The sequence below is a fragment of the Gambusia affinis genome, linkage group LG11 (assembly GCF_019740435.1).
Source record: "Gambusia affinis linkage group LG11, SWU_Gaff_1.0, whole genome shotgun sequence".
NCBI classification, from domain to species: domain Eukaryota; kingdom Metazoa; phylum Chordata; class Actinopteri; order Cyprinodontiformes; family Poeciliidae; genus Gambusia; species Gambusia affinis.
Window position 1 is genome coordinate 1,412,075 of NC_057878.1, and position 15,762 is coordinate 1,427,836.

The 15,762-nt window shown below is 38.5% G+C and overlaps 1 protein-coding gene across 5 annotated transcripts in view; it reads left to right on the forward strand.

Annotated features, from left to right (window-relative positions):
* Positions 1–15,762, forward strand: part of kalrna (kalirin RhoGEF kinase a) — a 141,991-nt gene that overhangs the window by 101,177 nt on the left and 25,052 nt on the right. For all 5 annotated transcript variants that reach the window (XR_006372045.1, XM_044130993.1, XM_044130994.1 and 2 more), the window contains 2 exons: positions 13,474–13,674; positions 13,867–13,940. Coding sequence is in view for 4 of the 5 variants with exons in the window: in XM_044130993.1 (XP_043986928.1) it covers positions 13,474–13,674; positions 13,867–13,940 (275 nt within the window). In the remaining variant the exon portion in view is untranslated. The remainder of the gene's footprint in view (positions 1–13,473; positions 13,675–13,866; positions 13,941–15,762) is intronic.

Sequence of the window (15,762 nt, forward strand, 5' to 3'; positions counted from 1 at the left end):
ACAACCCCATGCTGTTTCATGGAAGCTCAAGTCATTTAAAAAAAGTCACAAACAACTTGGCTGACAGAAATGGGACCTTTCTTTCTGTAATGCTGTTGTTTTTCTGGATGTGTGTGCATGAAGAGGATAATTTTACCCCGCCTGTTTTCAGTGAATGAATGTAACATTAAAATGAATGAACCAACCACCATCCTGTGCTTAGTTCAGTAAAGAGTGACCTGTGTTAGTGGTACTGTCTAATTCTGTAGATGCTTCTCCAGTTTTCATAAACACACACTGACTCCCCTCAGAGGAAATGGAGCTGAGAAACTCTCAGTACAGTACAGTTTGTAAAGTGAACAGAAAGGTGACTTGAGCTTTACGCCTAATGCTGCTCAAATGTTGAATTTCAAACATTTAAATTCATTAAAGCTCCTGCAAAGAAAGGAAAATTTACAAGCTCCAATATGTGCCCAGTGTCTTGCTGTGCTGATCTGCTGTCAAATACTTGTATCTAACATATTACTGGAAATAAGCCAGGGAGCCTGGGCTCTGCTCCCAACCTGCCTCCATGTTGGAAGTATGGCTACTTGGTGGATTAGATACCTGGCACGTCGGACCACAGTGCCTACTGATCTGTGTATTGATGTGTGAATTTGTGTTTATTAGTTTTTACCTGAAACTTCCTCTTTTCCTGTGCTTGGCCTTTTCCAGAGGGTCTGAACTATCGGCTGTTTCTGGAGACGTGAATTCTGTTGAAGTTTTAAAGGATTGGTTCTGATTTCACCACAGTGGTCTCAAACTGCAGTTCTCAAGACCAAAGTCCTGCAACTTTTACAAGTTGCTTGTCCTCTACTTGAATCAAATAGTGAAACTGTCTCTCTAGCTTGCAATCAACAACTACACAGTTCTGCTAATTAGACCATTTTGGAGCCAGGTGTGCTGAAGCAAAGAGACATCAAAACGTTACAGGACACTGGTTCTTCAGGACTGCAGCTTGAGACCACTTTTAACTCAATCACTAAATTCTGGCTGTGACATATGGAATGCTCCAGCTTGACTGTGAAAGCAATGGTGCCATGAAATGTATTGGACTTGCATGCGCTGTAAACAACCATGCTGTTAATGAGACATGGCTGTTAATGAGACATGGCTGTTAATGAGACATGGCTGTTAATGAGGGGCCACAACGTTTTTGCCGGGTTTAAACTCGCTGAGACTTTAATTTCTCAGTATTTGGAGGCGTGGGCAACACAGACTGAATGTCTTTGTTCCTCTGCCGCCATTGCCAAACTATCACCATAGACAGACTGAAAAAAAAAAAAAAAAGACCTCTTTCACAACTGTTCCCTGATTGGCCCTAATGGAATTCATCTTGAGAAATCCAGCTCTATTGGAGAAATCCCAAAGTGAGAAGATAGATGAGAATCAAGTGGAACAGTGTTGGAAAGTGATGGCCAGGCTACCACTTTTTATCCGTTTAGCTGTAATTACTATTATTGAAGACTTTGTGGTAAAGTTAAATCTTTTCTTCACTTCATTATACTCTAACTAGCTTTTGCTTTGTGTTAAACCTGAAATTTCTGAGGACAGAAGACTAAAGAGGAGATGTGACGAGGTAAATCCATTTTTAGAAGCTGGTGTATTGTTCTCCTTTTGATGTGAAACTGGTTCATGTATGAGTTCACATTTTATTCCATAGTATCACAGTGGATTTCTGGCGGCATACAATATAATTAGATCTAAATAGTTTCATTTTGTTAGTTAACTTTAGGTGGAACTGTTCAATTAAAGGGATTTGTCAACTATGTGTGTGAAATTTGTGTGTTGGCATGTATTTGTATGGAAGCACTGTTATTCAGATTGTAGCCAAATGTCAACTCTGTTCCATGTAAGGACAGACGGTGGACTTTGTCTTCATGTAAGCCATGTGTGTAAAATCTTCCTAGGTATGTAAATCAACAGGTTTGACTGGTTTCTATGAAACTGTTCTTAATGTAACTCAGGCTAGCATGTACGCCCAAAACCAGTTCACTTGTAAAGATCCTTAAAACAATTGAGTTTTGGCAATAATAATTAAACCAATTAAACAATCATGCTCAAATTTTAGTGTTTATTATATCTGAAGGTGAAACACCTTAGTGGTGTGAGACGCTTTCAGTTTTATTTGGAAGCACCACTTCTGAAGAACGACTCGGTTATCAAATCCGTCTTTCAGAACTTTACATTCCATGTGTTCATGGGTTGAAAGAATGCATCTGATGTATTACAAGTGGTGTGTTTATCTAACTTCCTGACCAACCAGGGACTTATCACTACATCACACACTGAGCTGGAGGTCAGCTAACCTTTACACAGGTTGATTGTTACAGAGTAGAAACTATCTCCAAACAGTGGCGGGTTTTATTTGTCCTCACTCGCTGCTTTGGTCCTTAATAGACAACACTGATGACAAGGAGACATCTGACTCCTCCCTTAATGTGTTTTGTGATGGAGGCTTGAGATGGTTTTGGAATTTTTGCAGTTTCTGAGTGTAGCTCATTTGATGCAGTCTTAAATGCTTTTCCCACCCTAACCTCTCCCTCTGTACAATGATTAACTTGAGAGTTTGGAAATGGCCTTGAAATTCCTTCACTGATTTATGTGGAGCAACAGTTCACTGTACAGTTCACTCTGATGTAATCGATGGTGTCTCTCCTCCAACCTGCAAACTGCTAAAGCTAAATTTTACAGATTATTGTTTCACTCTTGAATCTTACAAAAGCAGCAAAGAATCAGGGCATATTTTTGTCTTCCTGATTTGTAAATCAAAAGACTTGAAAGTGGCTAATCCACTGACGTGTAAGCGGTGGTTTAACCCTGGAATCATCGGATTCAGAATATTTGAAAAACAAAATGTTTTTCAAAGATGTGCTGATCACACACCCAAACATTGGGAACTGGGCCACATTTAAATCATTTTACTTTCCTTAACAAGGGCCTTGATCATTTCGCTTCATCAGCAGAGGTGTTGTATATCCATAAAACCCTGTAAAATATTAAATATTCCATGATCTGTGATGCAATCCTTGCTGCTGACTTAGGCTCAAGGTTTAGAAGTAAATTCCCCCTTTTTTAATCTGAAACTTGTTTCCTGTAATATGAGTTTTCATAAAGGCTACTGTTAAGAGTCCTGTCACAAAGTATCATTTCTGACCACAAGAACTTCTCCTTCACAACTTTGCCTTTGCTTTCTTTCTTCACCAAGCAGAGCATCGCTTTCTCCCAGAAGTTAGTAGGAAGATTCAGATAGAATTTGTTGCACTGAACTTTACACTGATTAACTCTGGCAACTTTTGTTCTCCAGAAATACATTCACACATACATGTGTGAATCAGCATGCAGCATTAAAAATTATGAGTTCAACTGAGTCAAGGATACAAGGCCAGAAGTCTTGTATACTACAGTTTGCAGTTTATAATAAATCAAATCTTTTGTAATTATTACATTTTTTCTGTTTTGTTTTGGTTAACCGTTAACTGAACATGATCTACTTTACTAATTAAGGGGTAAAGTAGTTTACATCTTCTGAGATTGTTGTCAATTGCTGATATGTTGGTGTCACACAGTTGTGGCAGTAGCTGTTAGCATGGTTAGCATGTCCCATTCCACCACATCCTGAAGAAGCCATGTTGGATTGAGATCTGGTTACTATGGAGTACATGGGAGTACAGTGAACTGACTGTGATGTTAAATAAAACAGGTGTGGATGGTCTGAGCTTTGTGACTTGGTGCCTGGTCAGCCATGGTCAGCTGAGACTAGTTGACCAATAATGTTTCAAGACAATATTGCTTAGCTATGACAAAATCTGATCCCAACATGTGAACATTGCTGCCGGACACTGAGGCTTATTGAATCACTCAACATTTTTTTGTAAGAAACATTTTAGAGAGCCAGTGCAATTAGAAGTTTCAGTTAATAATAATAATAATGATAATTTTAATCTGTTTCATATATAAAGTTTCTGATGCAGTTTTGAATTCCAGACCAGTTTATCTGGAACAAAGTATCATGCTACATTTATGTCCAGACTCTTAAATCCTCTTCCTTCTATATTCTGATGCTCTTTAAACTTCAGCTAGTCATTTTGACCACATCTACATTCCTGTGGTTGGTTGAGTCACTGTTTGTCTTGAGCAGCTGAACATGTACACCTAGTCAGTAGCCAGGGAGTTTAAATCAATTTAACTTGACCCAACCCTTGTTTCACAAGTTCTACTAAAAATGTTAAATCGTGTCATTATTCAGTGGTTGGACAGATTCCCATCAGCAGTCATGTCTCACTGTTAATCATGTTTCTGCTAAATATGGTGGGTGAGCTCATGTGTAACCCTTTGCCATTCAGACTGGGAAAATGTCTCTCCAAAAGTTTCAGTAAAAATGTTCTTCAAACTCAGTTGTTGTCTGCTGTGTTGACTTAAATGCATCAGGCCAATTTATTTCCCAGGGCAACAAATCTCCATTTACATCCATACAGAAACTCAACTGACTTAATTTTAGTTTTGACTTTAAATTCTTGGATAAAGCTACTTTTTGTGGTTGATGCTCTTTTAGCAGCGATTGCTGAGGTTATATGCGTAAATATGTAGATTTAATCAGATTCTTGTAAACAGCTTGTAAGCAAATGTCTATCTTGGTTTACCTGCATTAGGTTTTTCAGAAACAAATCAAAGAAGAAACATGCTGCTGCTGCAGTCTGTAATAACTTTCACTGTTTCTTTCTCCAGTTCTATTTTCTGAGGTTGCCTTCCCTCCATCACATGTATCCACTGAGCTTTCTGTTGCTAGATATGCAAGGCGGAGAGCAGAGGGAGGTATGAGAGGAATGTCATCTTCCCAGATTAGTGTCTCTTCCTGTCATTGACACAAAAGCATGTGGGGAGGAAGGCGGTATGAATGTGGTGTTTGTGCTTTTCTCATTCTATATTTATAATATCTATGATAAAACGTCTTCTTCACTCACATCCATTCTATGTAGTTGAATGTGAGAATTACAGTTTGTGTTTCTGTTTACTGTGTTGTAACCAGGGTGGTTGTTGTGAGTGCTTGGGGGCGTGTGCGTGTATGTGTGTGTGTCAGGTGTGATCACTGCAGAATTGGTCTGATTCTCTCCTATTTGCTGGAGGAAGCCCAGCCAGCGTTGGGACAGTTTGTGAGGCGGAACTACATATGAAGCCACCCACTCTGGTTCACATGTGGACGCCATCTTATTCAGCTTCGTATCCACGGGGACACCTGGGAGGTGAATCTTTTTCCAGATCAGAGTTTGACATTCCCTTGATGATGGTCGAAACCCAGTATAATATATATATATATATTTTTTTATGAAACCTGATATTCACATACATTGTACAGACAAACTACAGTTACTCAAACTACAGTTTGCATGTTTTATGTCAGTCAGGGGACCCAAAAATAGTTGTTAAAAATTTTCTTTTTTTTTCTTCTAATTTAGATGCTTCCATACATTTCATTTCTGCATTTGATAGAATTGCCTTTTAAGATATGATTTGGGTCAAATGTTGTTTTATAACAAGCTTCTCACAATAGCTTTGGGGATTTTGCCTGTAGAAGTAATTAAAAACTGTTCTGTAGGATTGAGAACAGTGCTGTGATGGTAAATCCCAAACTAATTTGTAGCTAATTTATTGGTGAGCTTATTGTCATTGTTCATTTGGAAGACTGATCTAGACCCAATCTTAAACTTTCCGACTGATTTTATTGAAATATCTTGAGCTTTTATTTTACATGTAGCCATTTTTTAAAACTCTGATATTCTTCCAGTACAACCAGGTTCGGGATGGAAGGCCAGTGACTAAAGGTTGAACAGAAAACAGCAATAAGTATAGAGTAACAACAGTGATATATGCAAGATTAGGAATAATATAGAAGAAAAATGGTATTCAGTGTGTGTGGTTCTCCAGCTCACTAGTCATAATGATGGCACAGCAAAAATAAAGAAGAAACCAGAACTGTTCAACATGAGAGAAGATCTGCCTTCCATTGTTCTGTTAGGAACCTCCTAAAAGCTGCAGTCTGACGGCAACTATCTAAATGTGGAAAAAATCTTTTTGGAAGATTCTGTTGGTACAGAATTCTAACAGTCCAGCCTCAAAGGATCACGTCCATTCAACCTTTTTTTTAGGTGAAAGACATTAGTGATGTTTTATATCTTCAATACATGTTTCTTATTTGATTTGTGAGGCTTCTTGAGTATCATAAGCAAATAAGCTTGCATTCATTGGCAAATGGGATTTTGGAATCTATCCAGTTCTATGCAAATGAGGGGGAAAAAGAGAACCTGAAAATGTATTTGAATTTCTCCACATGAACATATTCTATTATCATCAACCAACTCTTTCTGTAGTTATGTGAACTACAAGCTGTTGAGAGTTTGATACGTCCCAACACCACACCAGGGAGGTACGATTCCCTGCTTACCTCAGTGGTTGGGGCAAGCATTAATTAAAGAATTAATTAACAGAAAATGAGCTGTCTGTGTGCTGTCTTTAGAGCCATTGAGACTTATTTCATAAGTGTGTGTTGCACTTATAAAATGACATCAAGTGTGTACAGATGTGCATGAAGTGGACAAAAGCCCTTGTTCTACTGTATTCAGTCTGCTGCTTCAGAGTGTGTGTGTGGGCGTGCATGTGTGTGTGAGAGAGAAATTAAAGGTAGTGAGTGATGGTAGTTTTAACAGTAGATGGCCTGTGTTTCTGTGGCTGCAGAACAAAAGCTTCCTTGTTGTCTCACCTGACTGACCGTCTGTGTGGAGTTGTAGTGAAGCTGCTGCTGACATCACAGCACCAGCCCCATCACGGATCTCTGCTAATGTCGATTGTTTGCATTACATTCCATTTCTGTTCCTCAGAATGCTTACTCACGTTAGTGAACACTGTAGTTGCTATGTGATAACCAATAGATTAAGGGGGTGAAACAATACACTGTTACATAATGTTCAAATTTTTTTTAGTCTGATTCCAGTTCAACCAGTTGGTCAGTTAGTGTACAGCTTAGCCAATTCACTCAGCCTAATAAACACACAAGTTTTTCTAGGGTTTTACTTTTTACAAATAGGCCAATCGAGAAATCCAAATATATGAACTTGAAGAAACCTTTTTTTCTTTTTTTTTTCAAACTTGTGAAATTCTAAAGTGTTGTCTATTTTGTTCAGCTCCTGACTTAATGCTTTTTACAGCCGGCTTATGCTGCATATCTCTTCCAACTTTATACTACTGGAATGGTATTCTTTACCAAATGCCTCAAACTCAGTTGTACTGAATTGTTGTACTAATTTTTCAGTCTTCTCACTGATCATCAGTTAAATTGCTATCTGGACTTTGACTGGACCACTGCAGCATGCTCTAAGCTTTGATTGAAGCCCTTCTTTAGTAGGTCTGTCTATAAACTAAACCCTGATATTATTTAGCTTCATCCATAATCTTTAACCAGCTAAACAGAAGCATCCCCACAGCATCATGCTTCCCCCACCATATTTCAGTGTAGGGATGTTTTGAGAGGGATGTGCTGTTAGCTTTTTGCCACACAGCATGTGTTAAACTGTAAACATCAACAAACCTCAGTTTCTAAACAGAACAACTGCATTTGGACTCAGATTGCTTCTTGGATTATTTCGAAGGCAATTTGCTGATGACATCATGTTTTATTTAGGGATATTAAATAAAACCCATGCAACTCAACAACACTGCTCAGCAGTTATGTTGTTCAGTGTTACTGTGAGTGTTATTGGGTAGATGTGGCTCAGTATGACTGGAAAGCAATATATAAATTTATCCATTTACAATTATGTTCCACTTTGTGTTGGTTTTTCACATAAAATTCTGTCAAAACTATTGGAACTTTTCTTCTTTTTTTTTTTTTCCTAATCAGGTGGATCCAATATACTTTTCTGCCATGCTCTTTGTGAAAATGAAGTTTAAAGTTTCTTTGCTTCTGTATTTATTCTATTCTGGTGCATCTGCAAAATGGGACATTTGGCACAAAGACCACAGGTGCAGAGATCATTCTTTTATAAATGTATGTCTGGTTATAAGGTTGTTGTTTCTACTTACTTTTTCCAAAATAGTGTTTAAGATGTCATCCAAAGAATGAGGGAAAGGGAAACAGATTTCCAGTTAGCTACTGGAGTGTGTCTCTTCCAGTAGCTGACCATAGCATTCTGCAGTATCACTTCTGCCTGTGGGAGGAGATGATGACATCATGACAGTTCTAGTTATAGTGTGACTAGTGAGGTTTTGACGGGTTTCTGTGGTCAGGCAGCTGCCGCAGCCTCTCAGTGACTGGCTGTTATTGTGCTGAAAGCATAAAAGAACACTTCCAGGTGATGAGGTGACCTCTGACCTGCCTTCTCACTTACCAACACATAGCTATGTCTGCAGCAGTATTTGGTGTCAGGAATATTTTGCATCTTCTCACATTTAGGTCTGAGGAGTTTTAGTTCTCATGGCTGAATAAAAACTTCTCCACTATCCTGAACATTGAGCTGATGCAAACAACTGATGTTGTTTATACAGATAAAATTACATATAATATGTAAACCGTTTGTCTTGTGTGGTTCTGTGTTATCAGAGTCGGTGGAAAGCCTCCTTAGCACTGTTCAGCACAGCTAATGTTTAGAATAGTTTTATCTGGGCTTTGCTGCTGACACAGTCCAATAAGGTAAACACACCAGCAGCCATATCTTCCTTTGCCACATAGGAGGGGACAGAATGGACTCGATAAATGAAAAATGCGACCCAGTAACTGGAAGACAAACCTCAGTTAGACGAAGAAAGAATAAAATAAAACCTGATGGTAGGAACATAAACATGGCAGCTGTAGGTCTACTGATGCATTCTGATGTTTACTGCAGCTAAGACCAAAATCTAAGAATCACATGGGTTAGTGTTACAAATGTGAGCAACAAAAGGCATTTAACATGTATGTACGTGTTCCTGGTTGGGGTTAATCATGATTTCCAATATTATTTGTTTGATAAATAACAGAATGAGAATTTGTTTTTTCTTTAATTTCAGAAGTATACATAGACTAAAATCACAATGCCTTTTAAGAACTTGGGAAAGCCCAGATGATGATGTCATGGCTTTGTATATTTATGATAGGTTATGTAAAGACATTTGAGTTAAATGAGAACAAAGACAACACTAGATGTATTTTAAGGCAACACATTAAAAACACTTTATATTGTGATTTTGGGGGGGGGGGGGGGGAACAGCCAAGATAACAGAAAGAGAATTGTATATCCACAAAGGTCTGGTTTATCCTTGGCTGTAACTCTGGGTGGCTGAAGTTACCATATTTGTTTCTTCAAATAATAATATGCAAGTAAATGGCCAGGAATGTTCAGTCATCAACTTCACTGGGAAGGAGATGGCATCTGTGTTCCAGAGGTAAATGTGTTTGGATTTAAGATTTGAACAAAGTAATACAACTTGTATGCCAAGAGCTGATCCATAGCTGACATCACTATAGTCAAACATGGGCATGATTGTCATGTGGACCGGCGTTTTCCTAACAGAGGAAGTGAAAGATGAACGCATGTGATGGATAAATCCAAGTTCAGACTCAATATTTGATTGTAACTTATTGATGCGAGAATGAGAGACATCTGTCCAGCCAAATTCCCAAGTATTTACCGTATATTCAGGAATTTGCCCAATAATTGTACCATTTGATTTGGTGATGTTTAAAAGTGTCTGTGACTGTAAAAAACTTTGAAAGACCAAGATTGCAAAATTTTATTAAAACTCTCTTGAAGTTCTTTGGGGATGGGCCACAAAGAATGCCATCTGCATAGAGGTGAATGGATGAGTATAAAGCTGCTGTAGATAGTTTTATATGAACAAAAAAGTAGTTCCTAGAATGGATCCCTGAGATCTCCATGGTGATGGGGAGAGTTTGTGAAATGACAAGTTTAGATATTATCGTCTCTCTGAAAGGTAGCATTAAACCATGCAAGTTAGTTAGTATTTTTCCTGTTAGCTCATTTGTTAAATAGAATAGAATGATCAATTGTAGTCATGCTGCCACCAGTACTAGCACATCCAAATTATTCTATTCTATTTCTATTCTAGAAAGTCAAAAACAGCAGGCTCTCACTCCTGCTGCTCATTTTGTTTTCTAGGGGATTAACATTAACTTCTTCATTCATTATGAAACATAAATGGACGCCCTTCTCTCCATAGACAACCAGGAGGAATAAAACTATTTTTGGATCTATGAGCTATAATAACCAACTTGGGTTTTTTTTCCTGGAGTATTTTTTCCAGTAATAATCTTTAGTCAACAGGTATTTGTTAGACCTAAAATCACCACATATTTTCTTTGCAAATTATCCACAGCAGGACGTTAACCCTGTTCGAAATTCAGAGGCAGTTTGAGTTTTCAGAGCCTATTTATGTTTCCCATTATCTTAAAAACTGTCATAGTAAAAAAAAAATTATCTTTGCATTGATCCTTCATCTTTAAATTCATCTGACACTAGCAGGCTTTGTGGAACATGGAACATGTCCAGAACTGCGTCAGTGACCAGGAGTGGTCACTGACGCAGCAAACTCCGCAGCAGCTCCAGCGCATTGCTAGCAGTTGATCCACAGCACTCCATGACCGCTGCTGATAGCCACACTGTCAGATGGGCTCAACAGTTTCTGGATGGAACCACAAAGTTCATCTGAACTGGAACATTCAAACTTATTCCACACACAGAAAAATGAAATCGCATTGAGTTGTTAGTTTAATGTGATTCATGTGGTTAGAATGGGAGGAAAAAAGCGAGTCTGTCACAGCTCAATAAGGAGAAGCATGGGAGTCATTTTATCTCCATCGGACCTGAGACCAGCTGCTAAAAACTGAATGACTGAAGTAGGTTTTTAGTTTTTGCAACAGGAAATGTATTAAGCTGGTTTTTGTCTGACAGCTGACTAAAATCATAATGCTCATCTCATAGTAACAGATGAGCTAAACAGAGCATGATGTTCCCATGTCTTCTTTACATACCTGTAATTTCTTTATCCACATAGACACATACAGTGCTGTGGGAAAAGTATAAAAAATTTAATCCATTCCAATATATGGTCACATCTTTTTAAATAAATGTTCCAGTCTAACCAAGACTGAATTAGTGATTGATGCAGAATCAATAAATAACTTCCATAGAACCTACATGACCAGATAAAGTAGTTGGTAACGCTTTCAAAACCAACACATTATGCCCTGATCAGAAGATATTCTACATCAGATGAGGAGTGGTCACTGACATTAGACAAAGCCATTTCTAAGGCTTTGGGAATCCAATGAACCACAGTGAAAATTCTTATCCACAAATGAAGAAAACATCAGACAGTGGAAAACCCTTCAGGAGAGGCCAACATACCAAAACTACTGCAAGAGAACCCCGGCTCATCCAGGAGGTCACAGAAGAACATCTAAATCCAGTCTAAATCCAAATCCAGTCCTCTAGAGCCACCGTCCTGCAACTTTTAGATGCATCCTTACTCCAACAGACCTCGATCAAATGGCTGAATTCCCTCACCAACAGTCATTCAGCTCTGAACAGGCCTGACATCGAACCATTCATTTGATTCAGGTGTGTTGGAGCAGGGAAGCATCTGAAAGTTGCAGGATGGTCGGCCTGTAGGACTGGAGTTGAGCATCCATTATCTAAAGCTCTGCAGGCCTGGCTTAGTGTAATTAAGGTCTGAGTTCATGATTCAACAGTCAAAAAGAGGCTGGAGTAAAATGGTATTTTTGACATCTAAAATCACTGCTGAGCCAGAAGAACTTAACACATCATCTCATATTTAAGAAAAGAACATCTTGATTATCCCAAGAAATTGTACTATGGACTAAAGAGACAACACTGAAACTTTTTAGTGGCTGAATTTCTGTCAAAGCATTAAACCCTTTCAGAAAGGACATTATACAGACAAGGTGGTGGTAGTGTGATTCTATGGGGTTACTTTAGCTCTCTAAGGCTTGGCAAACTAGATGTCATAAAATCTTGATGACAGTGTTTGTTTTGTCATAGTTGTCATAACTTGTTAAAAAAGTTTGACAGTAAATTATCTTTTGAAATAGGGTTGGTCAGGAGACCATTTTGTGCTAATGAATGAAATTGTCATTTGAAAACTTTTGTTTTTAAATTTATTTATCTTGTTTTTTTTTTGTTTGTTTGTTTGTTTGTTTGAGATCAAAACAAAAGAAATGTGTAACACTGCAAATAATTTTCAATGCCACAACGTACATTTCCAATCTGAGAGAAACATTTCATTGTTGTAGAACAACAAGCAATAGAAATGAAATAAGGAAACATCACTTTTACATAGAGCAACATCTGGTAGTTAGACCACTTGGTGTAACATTTTAAAAAGGTGTATTACAAAAATGTAAGGGATCAAATTATTAGATGAGTCAAATTTCTTTATCCAACTAATTGATTGTAGTTCACCATTAAAGTGTCCCCTGGTGAGTCATCAGCTTCTGTTAAAGATTAATATTAGACCAAATTTGGCCTTTTAATGAAGAAAATAATGTTGGAAATGATTGTCTTTTGCCCAAGTTCTTCTTGCGCACGGCAAACTAAAATGTAAGTCTTTTTACTTTCATCTTCACTCTAAACCAGAAGTCTCTATTTTTAACCTTGAAAAGTGAAAGTGTAAGTTGACTGGAACTGGACAGGTTCAACAAGCTTTGAGACGTGTTGCTTCTGATTTTAGACTGCAGACGATTGTTCATGCAGGTGTAGGAGATATTCTTTTTTCAAATTACATAAGAGAAGAATTTGCCAACTAATGGTCCCTTTTAACATGGCTTGTATGGTTTTAACATGCTCTCAGTAGGACATTTTCGGTCAGTCTCTGGACAGTGGAATGTGATGTAAGTTCTGCAGTAGGATGCTGTGAAACAGTATGTTCCGTCTTCAGTGACCTTTCCCTCTGACATACCTGCTGCTTGTTCAGGTGTGGTGAGCATTTTTCTCAAGGCCATGCTTGGTTGTAACCCCTATTGAAAATTCTTTTTGCCCTCACAATGCTGGTGGTTACTGGCAGCACAGGTTTTACTGGAAACTGTGATGATAAACCTGTTGTCTCAGAAATGAAGATGAAGACAAGAGCATAGATCCAGTGACTTGGTCTAAAATGTTCAAACCCTTTGGGATCCTGGCTGAGACTCTGACCTGTCCAGCATCAAGTCAGGCAGAGAGATGCAGCTGGACAAGCTCAACATATGAACAACTTGGAGCTTTCACCTAAGCAGTGTTGGGAAACAGTATCCATGATCAACAAATATATAAAATATAAAACATGATGGCTTAATTGTTTGAATTTTATTGCATGTCTGAAATATTTTAGAATTTCATCACTGGTCCTGGTAAAACTTTTTCCCATGTGCAAAATTTGATTTCTTTTTCTTTTTTGTGTGTGTGTTTTCAGAAAACTACCATGTGAGCAGCTCTGACAGGAAGACCGAGTCTGTAGCGAACCTGCAGCCGCAGCCGTCCCTCAACTCCCTTCAGTCCAGTTCTCCAAATGTTTCCAAACGTTCTGGAAACCAGAAGTGGAAGTGGCTGCCCAGTTCAGGCCGCAGGATCAGCTCCGGCAAGAAACCACAGAGCACTAAGCAGAAGAAGCCAGGTGGGACTCGGCTCCTTCTGGCATCTGTATTCATTCAGACTGATGCACAAAATCTCAGTTGTCTACAGAAAGAAATGGGGTGAAGCTGAAACGCTTCCGTTCTGGAGCAACATGGATTTTTCTAGACAAACGTTGATACACCTATTAGCTGCTTTTATCACTTTAGAAAAATATGCCCTTCTGTTTTTCCAGAACTTGGTTCTGGAAGAGATGGTGGTGGAAAGGCTAATGAACGCAGTCAGCCAGGAAAGGAGGACAATGAAGAGGTAAGCAGTGAGACCTGAGGCTTGAACCTGCTGTTAAAGAAAATATTAGATTTACAGTAAACATTTGAACTTTATGGAGAAACAAAGGTTAAAAACTAAAATAAAAAAAAGTCTCCAAATGACATAATAATCCCTGTTATCCTGCTTTTGTTCTTCTTCAAAAGTTGTTGTTTTTGTTTTGACTGTTGACTCCAGAGTTTAAAGATAAACACCCGTTCCTGTTGTAAAGCTATATAATAACTTCATTTGCATTTACAGCATGGAAAGTAAACAAAGAAAGTTCCTCTTTTTGTGAGGGAGAGATTTTATTTGCTTGACACACACACGCCCACACACACACTTGCACACAGAGTTACAGGCCTTAAGTGCGTTTCCATGATACTGATATATGGAAAAAATGTAGTTCTGCGTCTGTGGAGTCGCATTTTGACTCATTGCTGCTCATCAGGCTCTTTGTAGGTCAGCCCCAGAAAAGCCTGAAATAATCAAAGTCTGCGTTAAAACTGAAACACCGAGAGAGGAAAAAAAATAGCCCTGGAAAAACTTTAAATAATTCCTGTCAGCTGTTGAACACCAGCTCTCCAAGTCACACCACAGTTGACTTGACATCTTTTCCCAGTGTCCAGACCCAGTTATTGCTGGTATTTAGCATCAGTTCTTGGTGGTTCAGATTAAGGCTGACTTCAGTAAACACCCCCCAACCCCCGCTTTAAAATCTGACCTGGGTCATCAGATCTCAACTTCCTGGTTTACATGCAAACAAAGATGTGGATACATCAGATTTCCCTGTAAGCTGAGCGACAAACGGGACATCAGCAGATCTTTTTCTGCAGCACAGATCCATTCACTTACTGCCACTACTGGATGCTGCTGAGGTTCCCTTATTAAAGCATTAGGGCAACAATACTTGAGTTCAATAATTCAGAGTCATATACACAGCTTTACTTTGCCGGTGTGCATTACAGAATATGTAGTAGTCAACATGCCACACTCTACAGTCCAGATATCATACATTTACAGAGCTTTGGCAAAGTCAATGAACACATTCTGAAAAAATCAATTTTCTTCATTGCATTCTGATATTCTTTTTTTTATTCAAGAATTTATTTATTAAAGGGATAGTGCGTGAAATGTTTACAGCTCTTATTAATAATCCGTTTCATTAGGTGTTTCTTAAATGTGTTTGTTAAAATTTCCGATGATCATCAGAGTGAGATTCCATTGAGTAGCAGCTTGTTACTCAGTGGAAGCACATTTCTCCAAAAGCAATTTTCCTAAAAAGAATAATACTGAGCCTTTCTGTCCTTCTTGCCAAGCAGGTGTCATGTAAACTCCACTGGAGCCACCAAAAACTTAACCAGGTCAAATTGTTTTAAGATGCTCTCATAAGCAGCTGCTGCTGTTCTCTTGCTTTTTTTAAAAACCTACATTAAGGGGCAGTATTATGTAAAATCAACTTTGTTTAGCTTTACATCATATTAACATCAAAATATACCTGGAGTTTTGCCTTGGTTCTTTCATTCCCTTAATCTCACAGCTGTGCCAAACACCTCGGTGGACCTAGCTCCGCCTTCGAGATGAAGCTCCTCCTTGGAGCTGCAGTTTCCAAGTTTCCATCTATTAGAGCAGTCCTTCCGACCCCCCACACACACCCTGTGACTCCTCCACTCAACTCTTTCAGACTAACTAGCAGTAATTAGTAAACTCTTAGTGGAACTGCGCATCAGCTGACACTGGTAGAAACGTTGTTAAAGGGTTAATAGAGGAGTCTTGTTGACATGACTTCCTGAAGGCGGAGCTTCAGAGAGAGGAGTTTATAAAG